The sequence below is a fragment of the Ovis aries genome, chromosome 13 (genome assembly GCF_016772045.2).
Source record: "Ovis aries strain OAR_USU_Benz2616 breed Rambouillet chromosome 13, ARS-UI_Ramb_v3.0, whole genome shotgun sequence".
Lineage (NCBI taxonomy): Eukaryota > Metazoa > Chordata > Mammalia > Artiodactyla > Bovidae > Ovis > Ovis aries.
Window position 1 is genome coordinate 77,136,586 of NC_056066.1, and position 19,825 is coordinate 77,156,410.

The 19,825-nt window shown below is 44.7% G+C and overlaps 1 protein-coding gene across 4 annotated transcripts in view; it reads left to right on the forward strand.

The window, feature by feature from the left end:
- ARFGEF2 (ADP ribosylation factor guanine nucleotide exchange factor 2) overlaps positions 1 to 19,825 on the forward strand; it is an 83,574-nt gene that overhangs the window by 40,249 nt on the left and 23,500 nt on the right. For all 4 annotated transcript variants that reach the window (XM_027977301.3, XM_042230247.2, XM_042230248.2 and 1 more), the window contains 13 exons: positions 151 to 319; positions 2,136 to 2,247; positions 2,858 to 3,063; positions 4,176 to 4,260; positions 4,363 to 4,534; positions 5,162 to 5,313; positions 6,498 to 6,626; positions 7,635 to 7,793; positions 11,402 to 11,549; positions 12,668 to 12,767; positions 15,211 to 15,251; positions 15,353 to 15,522; positions 18,717 to 18,868. In XM_027977301.3, the coding sequence (XP_027833102.2) occupies positions 151 to 319; positions 2,136 to 2,247; positions 2,858 to 3,063; positions 4,176 to 4,260; positions 4,363 to 4,534; positions 5,162 to 5,313; positions 6,498 to 6,626; positions 7,635 to 7,793; positions 11,402 to 11,549; positions 12,668 to 12,767; positions 15,211 to 15,251; positions 15,353 to 15,522; positions 18,717 to 18,868 (1,795 nt within the window). The remainder of the gene's footprint in view (positions 1 to 150; positions 320 to 2,135; positions 2,248 to 2,857; positions 3,064 to 4,175; positions 4,261 to 4,362; positions 4,535 to 5,161; positions 5,314 to 6,497; positions 6,627 to 7,634; positions 7,794 to 11,401; positions 11,550 to 12,667; positions 12,768 to 15,210; positions 15,252 to 15,352; positions 15,523 to 18,716; positions 18,869 to 19,825) is intronic.

The following is a 19,825-nucleotide window of genomic DNA, read 5'->3' on the forward strand; positions in this document are numbered from 1 at the left end:
AAGTTGTTAAGTAACCGTGATAGCAAGGTTTTCATGAACAAAGCTTATTGTTACAGGTTTAGGAAAGGGAACTACACAGCCAGACCTCAGCTCAGCTGCACCTGCGTCCCATCTGCTCATTTGATTTCCTTTGCTTTTATGTCGTCGCAGGTCAGGAGAGGCCCATGGACCAGGAGATGGGGGACCTGGCGAGGCGGAGCAGTGTGACATCCATGGAGTCCACGGTGTCCTCAGGGACTCAGACAACCATCCAGGACGATCCGGAGCAGTTTGAGGTCATCAAGCAACAGAAGGAGATGATTGAACACGGCATCGAGCTGTGAGTGTGGCTGTTGTTCTGATTGAGTCTCTTGGGAACCTGGCTTTGACTCCTGAAGATGAAACGCCTGTTACAGCTGGGGCTGGTGCTTATGGTCAGGCCCAATCAAGTCGTGCCAAGTGCGCGTTGTGAGTGTGTGAGAGAGAACTCTCATAGCTTTGTGAGGTTGATGCCTGGTCTTTTTTTTCTTTCTTCCTAATTTATACAATTTAACCAGTTTAGAAAATGCAGAAAAATATAAAGCAAGAATGTTAAAATCACTCATAAAATTACTACCTAGAGGAACTCGCCATTGGTAACTATTGTAAAAAACTTCAGCATACAAAAAAATTAATGCTTGCCATATCAGTGTTATCTATTCTTTTTTTTTTTCTGAACCATTTGAAAGTAATTTGTAGCCGTCACATTACTTAAGCTCTACATGGCTGAAAAATAAGGACCTTCTCCCATATAATCACATCATCATCATAGAATCATGAGTAAACATGGTTTCTTTCATCTTTTATACATAGAAATGCATATTCTCACATGTTGTCCAACTTTTGAATGGTTAGTCAATTTTGTAAACTCCATTTATTTTAAAAATTGATGTTACAGTACTCATTTATTGGATTGGCCTAAAAGTTCAAAAGTGCGTTTTTCTGTAACATCTGATGGAAAAACCCAAACGGAATTTTTAGCCAACCCCCAGTATGATTATTTCTATTCTCACCATCCCTGCATCCCCCCAATGTGTTCTCCCACAGCAGCTAAAGGAATCTTTTAAACACTCCCATCAGTCTTAGCACTCCCCTGCCTGCACTCTCTCCAGGTTTCCCATTTTCTCCCCACAGCCCTGTCTAGCCTCCAGCCTCCCTCTCTGGTCTCTTCCAGTACTCCTGGATCTTACATGGGTTTCAGTCCCTTGAACATCTCAAGCATTTAGCACCATTGCACCCTCTGCTTGGAATGTTCTTGGGTCTTTTTCAACCTTCAGGCTTGACAAAGCATCTCTTCCTCAAAGAGTCCCCCAGTAACCACACTCTCTGGACAGGTGCAAGGTCACCTCTGTCCCAGCAGAGCCTTTCTTCGCAGCTCTTGCTACAGTTCGTGCTTCTGGGCTTCTTTCAGTCCCCAGTGCGTGGCGTGGTGAATAACAAGTTGAATTTATATAGTGGTTATATTTGCCTGCCTTTAACAGGAAATACAGAAGTAACTACTCAAGTGCCGTTGGAGGAAATCCCAGAGTACAGAGTCTAGGACTGTTAGAGTGGCTCTTATGAATGTCAGAAACCCAGGCTGCTTTTATCTTTCTGCGTCACCATCCTGAATACAATTTGTGTTTTCACCGTTGCCTTCTGGTTTAAGATGACTGCTGGAGCTCTGGTCATCACACATGTATTGTGGGGAAGAAAGGGAAAAAGCAAAAGACGCATGCCCCCTTCCCCCCTCAGCCAAGTCAGCTTTGCTGTAAAAGTACCCACACCAGTTCTAATCTCTCACCGGCCAGAAGTTTATCAAATTGCCATACTTTGTCTAAGGGAGGCAGGGAAATGTGTTTTTTTTAATCCCAGATAGTTGTGTGCCCAGCTAAACAACTAGGTCTTATTAGTGGTGGAGAAGAAGGAAATGGATTTGAGGTGACAACCAGCAGATTCTGTTAGATCTAGGTCAGAAATTAAAGGTGGAATTGAGAAAAGCTACCAGGACACACAAGACTTTGTGTGCTGATATGGGATGACTTGTTCATCGTATTACCGTAATTTGCCTCAAATGCCAGCTATTTCCATCCCCCAGAGTTTGGAATCAGCAACCTGTGTCCCATGTCTTGAAACAGATTCAACAAGAAACCCAAGAGAGGGATCCAATATCTCCAGGAGCAGGGCATGCTGGGAACATCGGTGGAAGACATTGCCCAATTCCTGCACCAGGAGGAGCGTCTGGATTCTGTAAGACGGGTGGCTGGGCACATACTTGTGGGTTCTTGCGTGTGGCTCTGAGACCTTACTGGCTTTCATCTAGAGACTGGCCGAACCCTGAGTGCAGTGCCATTGTCTGCACTTTGTTTACATAGTCCTGTTTATCCTTTTGGCTAGTGTTGCAAGAAGTTCTTTACAGGGAATAAACTAGCCTCCTGACAGGTGGTGGTTTATTTGGGGGGAGATGGTGATGGACAGGGAGGCCTGGCGGGCTGCGATTCATGGGGTTGCAAAGAGTCGAACACGACTGAGCGACTGAACTGAACTGAACTGTAGGAGCTAAGTGTCCCTTGACTGCCAGAAATTGTTCTTTCGGGTGCTCATCTGCAGCTCATCTCTCTGTTGAGTGTGTCTTTTCATTCCTCCATTTTTCAGTGCCTTTCTTCATGGCAGTGCCAACTGAACCTGGGATGGTTTGGTGGTTGGCCAGGCTTAGGGAGTGACCCAGCTTTTCTAGCAGCCCAGCCCATCCTAGGTATTGAGAGCCAGGGCACTATTCCTCACCTGTTTGACTGAAGTGTCTTTCACTGGGTGTTCATATTTGACAGTTTTTAGGTGTGAGTGAGTGTGTATGTTTCAGACCCAAGTAGGTGATTTTCTGGGAGAAAGCATGAAGTTCAACAAGGAGGTGATGTATGCCTATGTGGACCAACTCGACTTCTGTGAAAAGGAGTTTGTCTCAGCCCTGCGGACATTTCTAGAAGGTTTCCGCCTACCTGGAGAAGCTCAAAAGATTGATCGGCTAATGGAGAAGTTTGCTGCAAGATACATAGAGTGCAACCAGGGGTGAGCATCGTGTCTAAGTCTCTTCCACCATGTTTTTGCCCTCCTCAGAGCATCAGTCTTAATGTGGTTGGGGGTTCGGTTTAGTCTTTTAAAATCTGTGTCCAGCCACTGAGGTTTCTGTTCACTCTGCACCAGCAGGCACTGTGCTGAGGGATTATCTCATGTAAGAGCTCCTATTCTTTTTTTTAAAACATAGAGCAGTGTGTAAATTTAACGTCTACAACATTTGATACATTTATATATTGTATTATGGCTTCCCTGATGGCTTAGATGGTAAAGAATTTGCCTGCAATGTAGGAGACCCAGGTTCGATCCCTGGGTGGGGAAGATCCCATGGAGAAGGGAATGGTTACCCTCTCCAGTAGTCTTGCCTGAAAAATTGCAGGGACAGAGGAGCCTGGCAGGCTGTCCATGGCGTCACAAAGAGTCAGACACAACTAAATGACTAACGTAATATGGTTGCCATGGTAGTGATTATTAGCCCCTCTCATCTCATATTAACTATTTCTTTTTATCTTTTGGAAGATTTAAGATCTAGTAGAGAAGGCAATGGCACCCCACTCCAGTACTTTTGCCTGGAAAATCCCATGAACAGAGGAGCCTGGTAGGCTGCAGTCCATGGGGTCGCTAAGAGTCAGACACGACTGAGCGACTTCACTTTCACTTTTCACTTTCATTCATTGGAGAAGGAAATGGCAACCCACTCCAGTGTTCTTGCCTGGAGAATCCCAAGGACGGGGGAGCCTGGTGGGCTGCCGTCTATGGGGTTGCACAGAGTCGGACACGACTGAAGGGACTTAGCAGCAGCAGCAGCAGCATTGCTTTAGTGGTATGAAACGTTGTAGCATATAAAAAAGTGAGTTTCTTTTTTTTTGGTTCTCATCTCTTCTGGTCTTTTTTGTTTTTAAATTTAATTAATTTATTATTTACTTATTTTTTCTTAACTAGGCTCTTTTAGACTCTGGATCATTAGTTATCATTAAGTGGCGATGGAAGCATCTGGGGAGCAGTTGGCCTGCTTTGCAGCAAGCGTGTCTCCCTGAGCCCTGTTGCCGCCATCCAGCCTTGTCTCTGTCCGTGTTCTCACATCTGAAATCTTTTTTGTTTTTTAGGCAAACTCTGTTTGCTAGTGCTGACACTGCATACGTCCTAGCATATTCAATTATTATGCTAACTACAGACTTGCACAGCCCTCAGGTAACATAGTTTAATGACTTAAATACTACAGTAGCTAAATAAATAACTGTTTGGGCCCTTGGATGTCTCCTAAGTGGATTCTTCATTTTTTAAAAATTTCAGGTAAAAAATAAAATGACAAAAGAACAGTATATTAAAATGAATCGGGGTATCAATGATAGTAAAGATCTACCTGAAGAATATCTCTCAAGCATCTATGAAGAGATAGAAGGCAAGAAAATTGCGATGAAAGAAACAAAAGAACACACAATTGCCACCAAATCTACTAAGCAGAGTAAGGTCTAATGGCAAATTATTTCTCAGTTCCAATGTTCAGGTGTATCAGAATGCATGGTTAAGTTCCCTGGTGACAGATTTAATTTGCATATCTAGCTATCTGAATAAGAAATGTGATTAAATTAGTGATTATGATTACATTGACACTCTTTCAGTATCACTTAACTTCTTACTAGATTTGCAGTTAGTTACAAGAGGGAATTTAAAATAATCTGAGAGCTAAATTACTCCCAAAAAATGTTTATTAAAACTCTGCTGTAATACCAGTGTTGATTGTGTTAACCCTGATTGGAATTCTCCTACTTAAGACCCCTGCGAGGCTGTCAGTCTCATTGGTAAGGTAGCAGGGTGTCCGGTTTAGAGCGCAGGCTCTGTAGCCACATTGTCTGAATTCAGGTCCCAGCTCTACTGCTTGTTAGCTGTGTGACCCTGGGCAAGTTACTTAATGTTTCTGTGCCTCATTTCCCATCAGTGAAATGGCAGTAATACTTGTTACAGACTCAGGAAGTGGTCCTCATGAGGAGGATTTGTGAGTTAATTGCTGTAAATCTTTTGAAACAGAGCCGGGCACATAGCAAGCACTCGGTGAGTATTAGCTGTTGTTACTCTCTTATTTTTTTGGTAGGTGTCGCTAGTGAAAAGCAGCGACGGCTACTATACAACTTGGAGATGGAGCAAATGGCGAAAACAGCCAAAGCTCTGATGGAGGCCGTGAGCCATGCCAAAGCCCCATTTACGAGTGCCACTCACTTGGACCACGTCCGGCCAATGTTCAAAGTGAGTATACGGAGAAGTTCAGACACAGCTGAAGCTGATTCTAGAGTTGATCAGCCAGAAGCTCACCAGTGAGTTTATAATGGTGAAGAGATTGGGGAGGGGAAAGGCCACGTCTGGTGTTTCTTTCTGACTAGTAACTAAAGCGAATCCTTCCTGGAAGCCCCGTGGTGTTGCTGGGGATGCGTCAGCACGGGCTCAACAGTCAGAGCATCTAGTTTAAGCCCTGCCTTTGCCACTTTGTTGCTCTGGGACTTGGATCAGGTTATTCAGCCTCTCTCTGTTCATCATCTGTGAAATGGGTCCTGCAGGGCTGCTGGGGGGATTGAATGAATTAATTATTCAGGCAAAAGAGACAGTTTTATTGTGATGTCTCATCTCAGTGGCCTCAGGGTTAGCCTACAAGAAGACATGAGGTAGAAGTAAAAGACGTATCCATGGGACTTCCCTGGTGGTCCAGTGATTGGGGCTCCGTGCTCCCACTGCAGGGGGCACAGGTTCAACCCCCAGTAGGGGAGCTAAGACCCCACATGCCAGTTGGTGCAGCCAAAAACAAAAAAACAGTATCCTAAGTTCTGTATTTTTTTAATGTCTAGAAAAGTTATGTGTTCTAAATACATAGCACTCATGTTTTCTCTTTAAGTTTTTAAAGTAACTGCTGATATCCTGTTGATCACTTCTAGATTTTTGTGTGCTTTTATTTTCAGGGAATTCACAAGAAAGTTGGAGGAAAAGTAAACTCTTAAGTAATCTGAATTAGGAAGCTTTCAATAAGCTAAGTTGATAGAACCTAAGTTGCTTATAGATTTTACTTTGCATGCCAACCTCCGATTGGCAATAGATGCCTGCTGCACCATGTAAAGGATTCTCCAGTCCCGATTAGACTAAGCAGGAAGTGGGATCTCTGATGGATTAGTGATGTCTGCCATGAGTACAGTAGACGTGATGGTGGCCCAGTAGCCACGTACGTGCCACCCTTCCTTTAGAACTGTGCATTTAGTAAACGGCATGCTATAGTGATGGCTTTGACCCCGGTTTAGGAGGAATTTTTATTTCATGTTGTGAATGAATCAGAATAGCCGTGAACTTGACATCCTGGCTGTGCTTGTAACTAATAACAGTGTGGCCTCTAAGTGCTCTTCCACACTGAGATTCCAGACGTTTTCCAAACCTTCCTCCCCTGGTAGCTGGTGTGGACACCGCTGTTGGCAGCCTACAGCATCGGACTGCAGAACTGTGACGACACTGAGGTGGCCTCACTGTGTTTGGAAGGCATCCGGTGTGCGATCCGGATTGCCTGCATCTTTGGAATGCAGGTGGGTGTACATTAACACAGCTCCAGAAAAACTGGTGGGCTGTGTTCTTCAGGATTTGGCAAAATTTAGAAACGATCAGATATTTCCAATTAGCTGAAAACTTCTCAGCAGACACCTTACTCATGCCCACTGAGAGGAAGACGACAGATTTGTGCTGGCAACAGCCTGACTGGGGGAAGAATTGGCAATTTGGATTACAAACCATTTTTGAAGGTAGGTGGGTGTCCAAGCTACTTAATCGGACTTGACAAAGCAGCCTTCCTATCCATCTGGCTAGTTGCCTGGTGCTAGAAATAGTGTTTTTCCTTTTAAAAGCAGCTTATTATTTTAATTTCCCAGGTCTTCTCTGGGGGAAATAAGTAGTTCAGTGGAAAATGAATGTGTCTGTAAATCTTTGGGGTCTTGAAAAATTCAAGCAAATAAGCAAAATACAATTCGAAACTCTTATGAACTCAGGAAGTTGTCAGTTTCATATACCCTAAATCACTAAGTTGTTGTACCCTCTCTTTGGGAAACCTCAGTCTTCTGTTCCCATGTATCTTACAGATAGGCGTTTTCTTTTGCACCAAGACCCCAGGCTTGGACCGCAGACAGTCTGGGTTCCACACCTCACCTGCTGCTTCTCTAGCCTAACGTTGGTCTAGCCACCTCCTCCCTGAGTCACCCTTTATTTCCTCATTTGCAAACTTGAGATAACAGACCTGCAGAACTGTTGTAGAAGTCAGCATTTACCTGACAGCCTTAGCATTCAGCAGATTGCTCCGCTGCTCCCTCAGAAGAGAGGTCAGTGGCAGAGGAGAGGCTCGTCCTCAAACGTGCGATGAGGTTTTTGGGTAGCGGGAGGACAGAGGCATGGAGTACCGGGTGTGGCCCGGGTGTGTTAATGTGCGTACAGCCTGTCCCCACGCACATGGGAGGCAGCAGAGGAACCGGTGCTCAGTCCCTTCCATGCGAGACCCGTCTCACCCAGGCCAGGGTCTCAGCGTCCCCTCTCTGCCTCGCTTGCAGCTGGAACGAGATGCCTATGTCCAGGCCCTTGCACGCTTCTCTCTGCTGACAGCCAGCTCCAGCATCACGGAGATGAAGCAGAAGAACATTGACACCATAAAGACGCTCATCACTGTGGCTCACACCGACGGCAACTACCTCGGGAATTCCTGGCACGAGGTGGGTGTCTCTGAAAGCCCGGTGGTTGCCTTTTCTCAGTGAGGATGAGCCCCAGCTTTCCTTCAGTTCAGGGTCCATGTCTCTTGGGTCGACTCTGTTTCTCTGCAGTCAAGCCTCGCTCTAACTCTGGGTTTTGTCTTACTCCCTGTGTTCCTCATGTATCAGAAAGTCAGCCTCCCTGGGGCTGCGGTGAGGGAAACGCCTCAGATCCGCCACCTCACCAAGTGCCCCTGACACCATTGCCAGTGCCTGTGCGGAGCAGACCGCTGTCGTAGCCGCTCTCTTCCCACGTCAGCGCCTCTTTCCCCAAGTCCTTACGCCCCTCCTGAGAGCTCTTACTGCAGGGAGTGGATTTAAAACGAAGCACAGAGCCCAGTTTCTCTCCCAAATGTAGCAAAAAGGACAAGGTCAGCATCTAACGTGAGCCATGAGGAAGGTTGCCAGCAGGCTCACTTTTGTTTTTTTTAACTAAACCATGTTCTAAGAGTTTCATCTAAGGACATACTTACCCATGTGTCCAGACAGGTGTTTGAAAGGTCATGCATCGAAATTTTAGTTGTTCTAGGGAGAGATTAGATGAAGGACAGCCTAGATTGTCCCATCAATGAGAGATTGATTTTTTTTTAAAAAAGTGTAGTGTACCACTCCTTCGGAGAAGGCAGTGGCACCCCACTCCAGTACTCTTGCCTGGAAAATCCCATGGACGGAGGAGCCTGGTGGGCTGCGGTCCGTGGGGTTGCTACAAGTCGGGCGCAACTGAGCGACTTCACTTTCACTTTTCATTTTGCTGCATTAGAGAAGAAAATGGCAATCCATTCCAGTGTTCTTGCCTGGAGAATCCCAGGGACGGGGGAGCCTGCTGGGCTTCCGTCTCTGGGGTCGCACAGAGTCAGACACAGCTGAAGCGACTTAGCAGCAGCAGCAGCAGGGAGCTGAGATCCCACATGCCTCTTGTTCCAAAGAACAAAATATAAAGCAGAAGCAATATTATAACAATTCAATAAAGACTTTAAAAACCGTCCACATCAGAAAAAAAATTTAAAAGAAAAAAAGATAATGTTTCTGAAGGGAGAGACAGCCAGCATTACATGCTCCCTGATGGATGCACACGATAGCACTTAAGAAATGTTTTTGCCTAAAACTCCAGCCTGAGTCAGTTCAAGCCTCCACTGCTTATTTAAAGGAAACAGGGAGTGGAGGAGCACGGTAAGTGGCATCATGAGAACACAGCCTGCAAGCTGTGGGACACGACAGACTCTCAGCAAATGACCAGGTTCTTCAACAAATAAATGGGAAGAAAAATAGTAGAGGGGTGAGGGAGAGAAGGAAACAGAGAGGTCTCTTTCTGTAAAGAAACTTCAGAGAAAAACCAATAAAGATGCTATTGAAGACGGTCTTTAATACTTTGATCACGGTGTATTAAATTAAGAAATCACTGCATAAGCATGATGTGGCGTCATCCTTCATGCCAGGCGTACACAGAAAATGAGACTTGGAAAGATGAACGCGCATGTTAGCATCCTCTCTGTGTGACAGAATTATGGAGACGATTTTATTTCTTCCTTTTTCCTTCAGTTGTACTTTCTAATTTCTCTACCACCTGAAGGTATTACCTTTTGTTTTAGAGGGAAAACTAAGTAGAGTAGAGGCTGGCGTGTGGAGAGTGGTGGGGCTGTGATGACCTGGAAAGGAAGTTGCTGGCAGCCCCCTGCCGCCACAGGGATCACACAGTCCAGGGCGAGGGCCCGGGGCCAGACAGCTGGTCTGGGTGTCCGCCCCTTCTGCCTGTATGACATGGCAAGTTACTTCCTCTGTGCAACCTTCAGAGGGTTGTTGTGAGAAGGAAAGGAATTAACATGTGGAAAAATGGATTAGAACTGAATTTGGCAAGAAGAGAAGGAAGTGGCAGCCCAGTCCAGTATTCTTGACTGGAGAAGCCCGTGGACAGAGGAGCCTGGTGGGCTACAGTCCACGGGGTCGCAAAGAGTCGGTCATGACTGAAGTGACTCAGCACGGACAGGAGCTTAGTAGCTCTGAGCTGTTAATCGCTGTCGTCATCGTGGCGCACACCTTAGTCGTTTTTCACCGTCGCTCCTTGCTCTCTCGCCACTCTGAAGTGTCCGTGTTAGAAAACATGGGAGGGACAGGTTGGCATTGTTTTGAGTTGTGTGCTTTATTAATAAATTATTTCCTGTTTCCTGAGGAATCAGTGTACCCTAATGAATCAGTAGATAGCTGCTCTCTCCCCTAGAACTTTCTTTTTTCTTTTAACTGAGGTATACGTTAATGTGGGGCCCCTGCCAGTTGCCGAGTGTACAGCGGCAGCTGGAGATGTTAAAAATGAATCAGCCAAAAAAAAAGCCATCACTGATTTGATGGTCAGACACTCTGAGAAGTCAGGTTGGTATCAGTAAGTCCTTGGCCACAAGTGTTACATACATATCCCAGCTTCTGGAAAAGGAGGTCATTAGCAGCTTACTAGTAATAATTTAATAGTATGACACGTGGACTCCCTGTGGTTCATTCGAGTGCCTGTCTTAGTCAAGGGGAAGGCAGTTTCTAAGTGAAAATCCTCAGCAGTGCTCCATGGTGTCGTGGAGTCCCATACTCTGGGACTGGGTTATAAGGTCACCACGGAAAGCAAAACTCAGCCATAGTCAGAAGTCCCCATGGAAATTCCCTAAGAAGGGTTTACCTGGAGATGTATGTGCCATCCCTCCTCAAGTTTCAAGCAGCCAGTTTCTGCTGCAGTAGAAGTTGAAGCCAGTCTCTGTATTCAGATAAGCTACAGCTGGGAGAGGGCCATGTGCAGGTATGGCCTCTCCAGCGCCTGAGCCACCCCGTGGGGCTGGGAGATCGTCTTTTCTCCTACCGCCCACCCATGCCAGGGCACGCCCTCATTTATTCCGTTAACCAGAAAATAATCGTCAAGTGCTGGGGATTCAGCAGTGAACAAGACAGAGTTAATGCCCTGTTGGCACAAAAGACAGAGAACAAATACGTGACATAATGCCGGAAAGTAAGTACTTAAGAGAAAAAACAAAACCGCATGGCCAGGAGGTGGTGATGGGGAGGGTGTGTGATCACAGGTGGCTGAGGGAGGTCCCTGGGGACACAGGTCTGCGCTGGGAGTCCGAGGGGTGAGCCATGGGGAGGAGCAACAGTAACACGTTCAAGCATGAGGAGCAGGCGGTGTGCTGTCGACCTGAGGGGAAGGGTGAGAGGGAGGTGGGGATGGCTGAGCGGGGGAACGGCATGGTGACCGGAGTGCCCCACTCTGATCGGATGCTTTGTCTCTATGGAGCGCTTATTTAAATTTGCCTAAATGGACATCCATCTTGCCTCTCTGTTGTACTAGTTTTTCTTCTGCTCATTTTCTCTTTCCCTTTTTAATGGTTTAAAAAATAAAGTAACGAGGTCTGTCTTCCAGACCCACACTCAGGGGGTTGCCTAGCCAGAAGTAGGGAAGCCAGCCTGAGTCTCTCAGATGTTATCCTCTCCTGAAAGGCCGCATGTTCCAGAGAACTCTGTAATGACTGAGTTAAGGGGGCACTGCCCTTTTCGGCCAATGAAGCGGGAGCTCATTTCTTCACACCCTCTTTCCTCAGATCTTGAAGTGCATCAGCCAGCTGGAGCTGGCTCAGCTGATAGGAACCGGTGTGAAGACGCGCTACCTGTCTGGCTCCGGGCGTGAGAGAGAAGGGAGCCTGAAGGGCCACACGCAGGCGGGAGAAGAGTTCATGGGCCTTGGCCTTGGTAAGGTGCCAGGCCCCCCAGCCGGCCGCTGCGGATTCACGGTTATCAGGCACGGAGCCCTTGCCTCGTCAGGACCGTAGATCACCTGTTTCTTGCGTGCCAGCTGACAGGATGCCTGTTAACGGAGTGGGAATGCCGTCTCAGCTCTCAGTTGTGATTAAACTGTCGAGTAAATGCTAATTTTATCGACATCAGCAGGGTGCATCACTTTTCTTTCTATGCATATAAGTATGTTGTGGGGTGGGAAGCCATCTGGTGTTCAAGGAGTGGGTGTGCATATCTTCAGATTTCAAATAAATTCAACCTCTTCCCTGTTCATTTGGGAGGCTTATATTAATAGGTATTCTTATGAAAGTAGGGTTATTTCTGGTGATACATTGAACTGAGAGACTCTCTTATCAGTGATACAATGATAACAGTAAAAAAGGGCAGACATCACAGGCCACATTCTAAGCACTCAGTTTGTATATTTTAATTCATTTACTCCTTGTAACAGCTCAGTGAGATTGGGGCTGTTATCCCCATTTTGTAAATGAGATAAGTGAGGCAAAGGGGGATGAAGTGCTATGAACGAGGTGCCGTTTGGAGGAAGGAGCAGAGGTAGGTTTCAAGCCCAGGCCATTTGATGGAGAGAGCAGACTCCTAGGTCCCACAGAGCACTGGTTGGAGTCGTTCAGTTAAAAGTACAAACTCCGAACATGGGGGAAGGGTAACAGCACCTTCTTCTCGGGGTGTATGTCAGGATGACTGAAGTAGAACGCCTCAGATCTTCAGTTTTAAACCGTTACACGTTCTAGGAGCTCTGAGTTAGTATCAATCAACTTGAATTTGTTTTTTCTAAACACAGACATTTAATACTGTAAAAAATACAGAAGACTGTTATGACAGGGAGATGGATGGTAAAGGAAGAGCGAGAACTTGTATAAGAACGTATTCTAAATGCAAAAATGCCAGAACCTGAGTTAGTTTTATTTTGCCATCGTTAGAGGGTTTTTTTTTTTTTTTCGCTTGCAAACCAGTCTCACAGTCTCTTGTCTGTGCACGCTGATGTCACAGGATACTTGGTTCTCTACTTGACCGTTTCAGAAGCACCATTGCTTTTGTGCACTGTGTTTCAGGTAATCTGGTGAGCGGCGGAGTGGACAAGAGACAGATGGCCAGCTTGCAGGAGTCAGTCGGCGAGACCAGCTCTCAGAGCGTAGTGGTGGCTGTGGACAGGTAGTGAACTTGTTCTCCAGGGAAGCTGGGCCAGCCAACGCCCTGGCGCCTTCTGATAGTGCTGGGTGTGGAGGATCCCTAGTCTGTTTGACTGTTGTGTTTCACCCCAGATCACTCAAACTGAGCAGCAGAAAATGCAGCACGTTTGGCCCACAGCTGCTGATCACCTTCACATTCACTTGGATTTTGATCTTGAACTGTCATAACCTTTTTAAAAACTATATGTTGGGGAATTCCTTGGCAGTCCAGTGGTTAGGACTCTACACCCTCCCCGCCTAGGGCCTGGGTTCAATCCCCAGTTGGGGAACGAAAATCCCACAAGCCTTGCAGCACTGCCAATAAATAAATCAAATTATAACTTCAACTTTGTGGCCAAATTATGTCAGAAACGAGTTTTTGCTTGTTCTAATGTTTTGAATTTCCTTGGTTTAGAAGTTACTTTTTAGAAAATTTCGGAAAGAGTATTGGATTTAAAGCCTGTCTGTGAGTGAGAGTTGGCCAAGTTGACATTTCCATTTGTTTTTCTTCACAACCTTTCAGTTGTTTCTTTTTACTTAAAACTTGACCTAAATATCCAAGAGCAACAGAGATATTCTCATTTGAAGATACTCATTATGTTGTTGTTTAGTTGCTAAGTCGTGTCGAACTCTCCTGCAACCACCTGGACTATAGCCCACCAGGCTCCCCTGTCCATGGGATTTCCCAAGCAAGAACACTGGAGTGGATTGCCATTTCCACATTAGGGCTTAAAATAGGAATTTTCTTAAAAGTCAAAAAACTCCTGAAAATTGCCATTGAATGATCATATACACTAAACATAAATAATTTCAGATAATAGCAGTATAGAATTTATGACATCATTTGTATTGCTGTCAGAACAATTTTCTTAGTATTTTAAACTCTTAAAAGCGTTTGCCTCTAATATGGGAGACCTGGGTTCGATCCCTGGGTCGGGAAGATCTGCTGGAGAAGGAAATGGCAACCCACTCCAGTATTCTTGCCTGGAGAATCCCATGGATGGAGGAGCCTGGTGGGCTACAGTCCACGGAGTCGCAAAGAGTCGGACATGACTGACTTAAGTAACTTAGCATATTTTGATCATCTTGCTCCTGCTGCTTCTCTCCTTCTCTCCAATAGAAATACTGTCTGCAACACACTTTTGTTGAGTTTTTCCCACTTTTTCCTCTTAGGTTTGGGCCGATAGAACAAAATGTTTGTTCCGCTATTAACTGCACGTTTCTTCCCTGTTTCTCTGCCTTATCGAGATAGTGGACAGTAGTAGCTTGTCTAGCACCTTTTTTTGTGCTTATATTTCTTAAATTGAGACATAATTCATACATCCTAAGACTTACTCTTCTAAAATGTACATACAGTCAGTGGTTTTTAGTATATGCAGAGTTGTGCAGCCATCTAATTTCAGAGCTTTTTCATCACCCCATAAAGAAGCCCCACATTTTTACAGTTCCTGTAACCACTAGTACACTTCCTGCCTGTGTAGATCTGCTGATTCTGGACATTGTTTGAATTGTTTTATTTTCCCCTTTCAAGTATGTCTTTTTTGCGCATGATTTTGGGGCTCTTTTGTTAGTTGCTAAGTCCTGTCCAACTCTTCGAGACCCTATGGACTGTAGCGTCCTCTGTCCATAGGATTCTTCTGACAAAAATACTGAAGTGGGTTGCCACTTCCTTCTCTAGGAGATCTTTCCAGACTAGGGATCAAACCAAGTCTCTAACACTACAGGAGGATTCTTTACCACTGAGCCAGCGGAGAAGCCCCTCTGTTGTTAAACACATATATATTTACAATTACTAGATTTTCTTCACATATTAAATCATTTATCATTGTGAAATATTCTTTGTCTATAGTAATGACTCCAGTTTTAAGTCTGTATTATCTGATATCAGTACGGCTACTCTTGTTTTCTTTTTGTTAACTGTTTACATGAGATTTTTTTTTCACACTTTTACTTTCAGCCTATTCGGGTTTGAATCTAAAGAGAGATTAGCAGGATGGATTAAAATAAACATGGTCTAAATATATGCTGTCTAAAAGATTCAGCCATTTTTCTTGAATAAATATTGTCCCAAGCCTTTGGTAATTTCCAGAGTTCAGATCTGAAAAATCTGTTACATTTTTGTCAGTTTTTTGGTTGCTCTTATGGAGGAACAGCTTTTTAAAGGTCCTCAGTCTGTATTCCCCCTGCTGTGGAATACCGTATTCCACACTATCATATTTTGACTTGCCCCCGTCCTTTTTGAGGTTGCTTTTCTCTTCCTACCAGTATAAGCATTTCTGCTCTCAGTGCGCCTCGTTGACCAGTTCTGTACCTCTGATGGGAAGTGCCAAACCTGAAATGTTGCCTTTTTGTCTTTTCTGAGTGTTTGAAATTGAACCTTCATCTTACAAATTTAATTTTTATTATATCTGAAATTTTCTTCCTAGAATTTTTACTGGCTCCACCAGGCTGGATGGAAATGCGATAGGTAAGTATTTGACTCACCTGTGACAACTACAGAGCCCCCTGTTATAACTGTCTGACCATTACTAACGCGGCCTCGCGTGTGTTGTTGGGTCTGGCCTGTAGTTGACTTTGTCCGCTGGCTGTGTGCCGTGTCCATGGACGAGCTGGCTTCCCCCCACCACCCCCGCATGTTCAGCTTGCAGAAGATCGTGGAGATCTCTTACTACAACATGAATCGGATCCGACTGCAGTGGTCCCGAATATGGCATGTGATTGGCGATCACTTCAATAAGGTAACTCTTCAGATTCAACAACCACTCTATTGATGTCCAAAAAAAAAGGCAGGTGACTTCAAAACACAAGTGATTGAATGTTTAGGTGCCAAAATTCACTTTCCCTGTGGATTCAGGAACAGCTGATAGCATACCTACATATTGATAGAACTTATAGAGAATGAGTTAAAAATCCATTTGTGTATAAAATACTTTAATATCCCATGTTTAGGATGTAGGTTCACACCATAAAAATCATTACGATCACTGGACAAACATATTGGTGCTTGAAAGCACTGCAAAACCCTGAAGCACCTCTGAATGACCAGAGATTAAGTTAGGTTCTTTACAGTTGCAATATAAATGTCACTGCTGCCTGTTTTCTGGCTTCCATTGCCACCGCTCATCTGAAATCTTTTTGAGGAAACTAACATTTATTTAAATCAGAAACAAGCCAGAGACTTCCGTGTTCTAAACTGAAAACTACAGAGAGAACCAGATTGCTCTCCACAAGAGGTTTCATTGTATACATATACACAGATGCACGTGTATACTGAACAAATGAAATCAAAATATATATTACGTACATAAATGTATGTATCTGTAATGTCATTTGCTTTTTAAGGGAAAACTAACAGCTTAATAATACTTTTTCCTACCAAAACACATTTCATGATTTCAAAACAATTTTCTCAGGCCTGGAGATAAAGAGTTGTAACACAGATGCTTAGAAATAGTGTGAATAAAAGACAGCTTATCCAAAGAGAACTGCGCTCTCTATGTTGAATAGAAGAAAATCATAAGAAGTAATCTGCCATTGGGATTTAGAGCAAACAGTTGAGCGATGGTGAATCATTTGTAGCGTTTGCCAGTTTCTGTGGTATAAATACTGCACAGTGGTCGATGGACAGCTCCCAGTATAGGGAGAGTTGGGCACTGTCGGCTGTCCCAGGCAGCCGTGGGACCCCACTGAAAGGCATGGTCACATGTAGCCTTGTTTCTAACTTGGCGCATCAGCTAATCTGAGGTCTTTGTTACTTTGCTTGTTTATCAGCTCTACATGAGGCACTTCTGAGCACACCATCTGTTTAACAAACTAGCTGAGTACCTTGTACCAAGTAGTAGACAGATGAGGTCCCTGCCCTCATGGAGCTCACTTGCATTCTGTGATAAAATTGTTTAGCCACTAAATCATATCCGGTTCTTTTGCAACCCCATGGACTATAGCCTGCCAGGCTCCTCTGTCCATGGGATTTCCCAGGCAAGAATACTGGCGTGGATTGCCATTTCCTTCTCCAGGGGATCTTCCTGGCCCAGGGATTGAATTTGCATTTCCTGCATCAGCAGACGGATTCTTTACCACTGAGCCACCTGGGAAGGCCTCGTGATAAAATAGCTGATGGTAAAGGGTCACACTGCAGTGTGTCCAGCCTCTCTGGAGGTGACCTTTCTGAACCCTCAGTGAGGAAGGAGCCACAAGAGCCTGTAGATGACCCAGAGTAAATGTTTGTTGAGCAAAGGGTAACATTGCCACCTAAAGTAGTCAAACCACTCAGCACTCATGTTTCCCACCATTCTGGGTAAATAAATTCCTAGTGGACATCATTGATAGGAACTTGTTTGAGAGAATAAATGTGAATCATTAGCATGACTGCACCTTGTATTCTCGTCCAAGCCTGTGACACGCTTGAGACCTAGGCTGGCAGGTAGTAATTAGACATTTCATGGTTGTCAGCCTCATTGCATATGCCCGTTCCATCTCATCAGTGCTCTGAAGTGCGAGGTTGTGGCCTGCTCGGTTGCTCAGTCTGGGGCTCTTCACTCTTTCCACCACCTCAGGATGTTCCATTCCCCATGGGAGCCAGAGCACATGAGAAGCCTGTGGGTTTGAACAGGCGGGTGGTGGACTAGAGCTCTCGGGATTCCCGCAGTCATTGGGACAGTCACATGTTTCTCTTCTTCTAGACAAGGGCACAAGTGTATCCAGGGGCGTGCAAAGCTGCACAGTAAGCGTAGAATGTATTCCTGAAGCTGCCAGGGATTTTTAGCTAGGGAATAATAATATTGCTGCTGCTGCTGCTAAGTCGCTTCAGTCGTGTCCAACTCTGTGCGACCCCATGGACGGCAGCCCACCAGGCTCCCCCGTCCCTGGGATCCTCCAGGCAAGAACACTGGAGTGGGTTGCCATTTTCTTCTCCAATGCATGAAAGTGAAAAGTGAAAATGAAGTCACTCAGTCGTGTCTGACCCTCAGCGACCCTATGGACTGCAGCCTACCAGGCTCCTCTGCCCATGGGATTTTCCAGGCAAGAGTACTGGAGTGGGGTGCCATCGCCTTCTCCAAATAATATTGTTACTAGTCTCTAATTACATCAACATTACATGAACACTTTAAAATATTACAGTTAGCAGCATCTTTGACCATCAGCAACCCTCAGCCAGACTGTCATCAAAGCTAGTTATTTTTTTAATCCATTCGATATACAGGCCAACCTCAGAGATACTGCAGGTTCAGTTCCAGACCAAAGCAGTAACGCGAATACCACAGTGAAGTGAGTCATATGAACTTTTTGGTTGGTGGCTCAGATGGTAAAAAACCTTCCTGCAATGAAGGAGACCTGGGTTCAATCCCTGGGTTGAAAAGATCCCCTGGAGAAAGGAATGGCTACCCACTCCAGTATTCTCACCTGGAGAATTCCATGACCAGGAACCTGGCGAGCTACAGTCCATGGGGTTGCAAAGAGTAGGACATGGCTGAGCGACTGAACACTTCCAAACAAGTTATGCTTACTCTATTCTGTAGTCTATTAAGTGTGTAATAATTTAAAAAATGTACATAGCTTAATTTTAAAACAGTTTGTTGCTAAAAAATGTAAACCATCACCTGAGCCTTCAGCAAGTTGTAATCTTTTTGCAAATAGTAACATCAAAGATCATCGTAGCACATGTAATAATAATGAAAAGTTCTGAAATCATGTATGAATTATCAAAACGTGACTCAGAAACACGTGAGCATATTTTAAAAGCAGGTTTAATGTATTTTGTTGTGAAACTTTAAACTGTACAGGTAATAGCCAAGAAAGAGCCTGTTCCTCCTCCTGAGGTCTGTTTTCCCAGAGCATTTATTTTGAAGGCAGGCTGTGTGAGAGGTTCAGAACCCCACATCCACAATTGTTCCACTGTGCCTGTTTCACCTCTCCTCCTGTTCCTGCTTAGGTTGGCTGTAACCCCAATGAGGACGTGGCTATCTTTGCTGTTGACTCATTAAGGCAACTCTCCATGAAGTTCCTTGAAAAGGGAGAATTAGCCAACTTCCGTTTCCAGAAAGATTTTTTGAGGCCTTTTGAGCATATTATGAAGAAAAACAGGTATGTGCATTATTCTGGAAGACCCTTAGACCCCTGTTGGGGTCTAAGAAGGTCTCCTAACAAACTGAGTACCTTGTACCAGGTAGTAGACAGATAAAGTCTCTGTCCTTATGGAGCTCACTCGCATTTTGTGATGAAATAACCACACAATCAGTCTTTTTTCCTCTCTTGTTGATGGAAGCAGATAGAATGAGCTGGACTGTGATTCACACCTCTTGTCTCTAAGTAAATCCCACTGAGATCGCTTCATCACCTCCACAGAGGGCAGATCACACTACTGCAGCCCATAGACATCATGCCTTCTTACCTGGGCTGGTGCCAGCGGAGTTCAGAGACAGGGCCACTGCCAAAGTATCCTTGAACAGGGGGAGACATTGGCCCAGCCTTTATGCCCCAGGGAGGTGATAAGAGAGGTCAGGACAGCTGTCCCCCTGAAGTAGTCACTCTGTTCATTCATTCACTTGGCCTGTATTTTTTGAGGCCTGCCATCTGCTACATACTATTCTCACTGCCAACCATACAACAAAACAGAAAACAGTCAAAAGTTCCTAGTTTGGCTCTGATTTGATGATCATTGCAGCTAAGTGATGGGTCTATGTGTGTTTATTACCCCATCTTCTCTTTTATGTAAATGAAATTTTCCATAATAAAAATTTTATAATCCCTGTTTATAGTCCAGTGAGATAGATAAATAAACCCAATGTTTAGTCAGTGGTGATAACCACTCTGAAAAACAGTGTCAAGGTAAGGGGAGCACTCTTACATGGGCAGTCAGTTGAGGTATGTTAACAGACATACATTCTAATTTACTGTAAATATCCAAGGAATACCATGTTGAACCTTGCAGCTGCTTTAGGAAATGGACCATTTCTTCTGTCTTCAGGTTTTGCTTTGTAATAATTTAAAATATTCATCTTAAGTTACATATGTATATTCCCATCCAAGTGTATGTATTTA